The following is a 3,366-nucleotide window of genomic DNA, read 5'->3' as shown; positions in this document are numbered from 1 at the left end:
GAATAATTAGCAGTTCATTTTCAGACATATTATACATATGTTCATATATGTGCATTTGTAGGTATATTATATACATAGCACTATGCATACATTGTGTTGTATCTATATGTATATGTGAGGATACACATAGGAACGTGTGTGTTGCAAATATATGAACATATACATAGTTATATATAAAGGATATGCACATACAGTAGGTATACCCACCTATCTATGCATGCACATACATGTAAAATATATGAATAAAATGCCAATTCAACTTATTTTATATTCTTGATTTAAGAGAAAGTCATTGGATGTAACTCAGCAGAGTGAATTATGGTACTAAACTTACACATCAGAAAAGCTCCTTTGGTAGCTATTTAAATAAACCATTGGAGTAGATCCAGGCTTGAGACAAGGAGATCAAATAAGAAGCTGATGCAATAATCTTGGTGACAAGTGATGAATGTGGTGAGTATGTAAATAGAGAAAATAAGTGCAAGAAATTTAATGCGGGTAGAAATATTAAGTTAACTCCATTGGATAAACTATATCCTCAAGCAGACAAAGTTGCTGATTCATTATAATAATCTTTGGAACATCTCAGAGAATAGGGGAGACACTGAGACATTAGAAAAAGGTAAATGTTTCAATTACTTTAAGAACATAGAAATTGCAAATATGTAGGTCAATGGGATAATCTTAGATTCTCAATGTAGAGAAAATATAAACATTAAAACTATGGTTAGCAAACATTTAAACAAGGAAACTGTGATCATGAAGAATCAGCATATTTAAATGAAAAAGATAAAGATCAGAAATTCTTGTTTTCTTTTTGATGAAATTTCTAATTTGGTGAGCAGAAGCAGAGTTTATTTGATAAAAGGTGTGAGTTGAATTTGGCTTCTGCCATATAGTTGGTGTATGATCATGGATAAAGCACTAAATTATTTCATGGTACATCTAACTCTACAAAATTTTAGGTAATTGATGCTCTGTTCACAAGATGGAGTTTTCACAAAGAATTCCCTACACAAATGAAAGTTTAATTGCACACAGGGTAAGGAAGAGTAATTGATTGAAATGGCATTGTCACAGGTATGCTTTATGGAAATGTTAGATGAATTATCTTATGCAATATTTATGCTGAATGATAGTAAAATTTTGTGAATTCAGAACTACTTGAAAGTTAGACTTAAGTATTACTTATCTAATAGTTTTCTCTTGTCTAGAATGTCTGAATCATGATTCCATATGGGTGATCTAGGGATAGCTACTTGCCAAATTACAGTTTTAGATATTGGTTGTGAGAATAAGGAATCCAAGAAACATTATCAGGCCCCAGCAATGATCCAAAATATGTAAGATGGCTGTTATAAGACAAATATAAATTTTTGTTCTGAGTTTTCATGAATCAACTTTATAAATCCCCCCAAAAGGATTCATGGCTAAGAAAAACAAACCAATATGATTTAGAGGGTTAAACGTTAATATGAATTATGAGTATGTTATAGAAGCAAATATATGTTATGAATATTTTGGGACAATTGAAAGAACATATCACCACTCTACAAGGAGATGATTCATATATTGTAAATTTCTTTAGTAAGATAATAATTAGTATTATTCTCAAGTCCTGGATACTTTTATGAACAATGGTTTAAATTTATATCAAAGGAAGATCAATTAAAATTAGGGCAAATTAAATAATTAATGAGAAGCTGAGGAAAAAGCATCATAACTATATTCATGTATTTCAAGGATTGTCTAGTAAGTCAATCAGTCAATTCAAACCCATCAGCTAAAATTTATGGAAAATAATGAAATGGTATGATCCATGTGTAGGCTCATCAGTGTGGCAGCTGGAAGAGAGAGATTAATCCCAGAAAAGAAATGAGGACCAATAGATAAATAATACAAAGAGACTTAGTTTTAATAGAATTTTCAATTTCAATTCATTTAGAGCTTTTCAATTTTCTCATTAGTTTCCTTGAAACCAAGGGTCTTAAAATAAGTACTCTAACAGATCATAAAGTTAAATATTGGAGGGTTATATTTGAATCATGTGTTGACATATATATATATATATATATATATATATATATATATATAGCTATAGAATTTTTTCCCTTACTTTTCATAGGCTATATTTGTGTGATTTTGAAATTTTCTCCACAAGAAATTATGATGAAAGCTAACCATACCCAGAGTGCTACCGTGATGTTCATCCTCTTAGGATTCTCTGATTACCCAGATCTCCAAGTGCTCCTCTTCCTGGTGTTCCTGGCCATCTATATGGTGACTGTGCTGGGAAATTTGGGCATGATTGTGATCATCAGATGCAATTCCAAACTCCACACTCCAATGTACTTTTTCCTCAGTCACTTATCTTTTATAGATTTCTGTTACTCCACTGTAATTACACCCAAATTTTTAGAAATCTTAGTTGTGAAAGACAGAAGCATCTCATTCATGGGATGCATCATGCAATTTTCTTTTGCTGTTACCTGTGTGGTGATAGAGATGTTCATGTTGGCATTCATGGCCTATGATCGATTTGTAGCCATTTGTAATCCTTTACTCTACACAGTTACTATGTCCCAAAAACTTTGCACTCTTCTGGTCACCATATCATATTCTTGGGGCCTAATTTCTTGTGTGGTCTTTACTTACTCTCTCCTTATTTTGTCTTTTTGTGGGATTAACATCATTAATAATATTCTCTGTGAGTATTCTGCCATCCTCTCTGCCTCCTTCTCTGATAAACACTTGACTGAGGTAATTCTATTTAGTCTTTCCAATTTTAATACCTTTTGCACACTCACCATTATACTTACCTCCTATCTCTTTATTTTTGTAACTGTCATGAAAATGCCTTCAACCAGTGGAAGGCATAAGGCCTTCTCCACCTGTGCCTCTCACTTGACTGCTGTTACCATCTTCTTTGGGACTATCCTGTGCCTCTACTGTGTGCCTAGTTCCAAAAGTTCATGGCTCATAATCAGAGTAAGCACTGTTTTTTGTTCAGTAGTGATTCCCATGTTGAACACATTAATATACAGTCTCAGGAACAAAGATGTAAAGGAAATATTCATGAAATTAATGAATATAAAATTATTTTCCCACTAAAATTATTATATCTGTGATATATGTACTTCTTGAGTGATGCTACAAGAACTGATCATGATATTTAATTAGCAAACTCATTCTTATTGTCCATTTTGTCTAGTATTCTGGTATTTGGCATTACAATCAACTGAAATGTGTACATGAGTGTGTAAATGAAGAAGAAATATGTAAAATTAAGGGGAGAAAATCACAAGAAGAAAAACCAATGCCAACTGTAATGGCAACAATAACAAACAATCACATTCAGGAATGATA

At 32.1% G+C, this 3,366-nt stretch overlaps 1 protein-coding gene across 1 annotated transcript; it reads left to right on the top strand.

Moving 5' to 3' along the window:
* The first annotated feature begins 2,166 nt into the window (after window positions 1-2,166).
* Window positions 2,167-3,111, top strand: LOC116419900 (olfactory receptor 5D13-like). The gene has a single exon (XM_031942474.1). The coding sequence runs from the start codon at window positions 2,167-2,169 to the stop codon at window positions 3,109-3,111; it is 945 nt and encodes a 314-aa protein (XP_031798334.1).
* The last annotated feature ends 255 nt before the right edge of the window (window positions 3,112-3,366 follow it).

The sequence above is a fragment of the Sarcophilus harrisii genome, chromosome 6, assembly GCF_902635505.1.
Source record: "Sarcophilus harrisii chromosome 6, mSarHar1.11, whole genome shotgun sequence".
In the NCBI taxonomy this organism is placed as follows: domain Eukaryota; kingdom Metazoa; phylum Chordata; class Mammalia; order Dasyuromorphia; family Dasyuridae; genus Sarcophilus; species Sarcophilus harrisii.
Note: the sequence above shows the minus strand (reverse complement) of the source record. Positions and strands in the feature narration are given on the sequence as shown.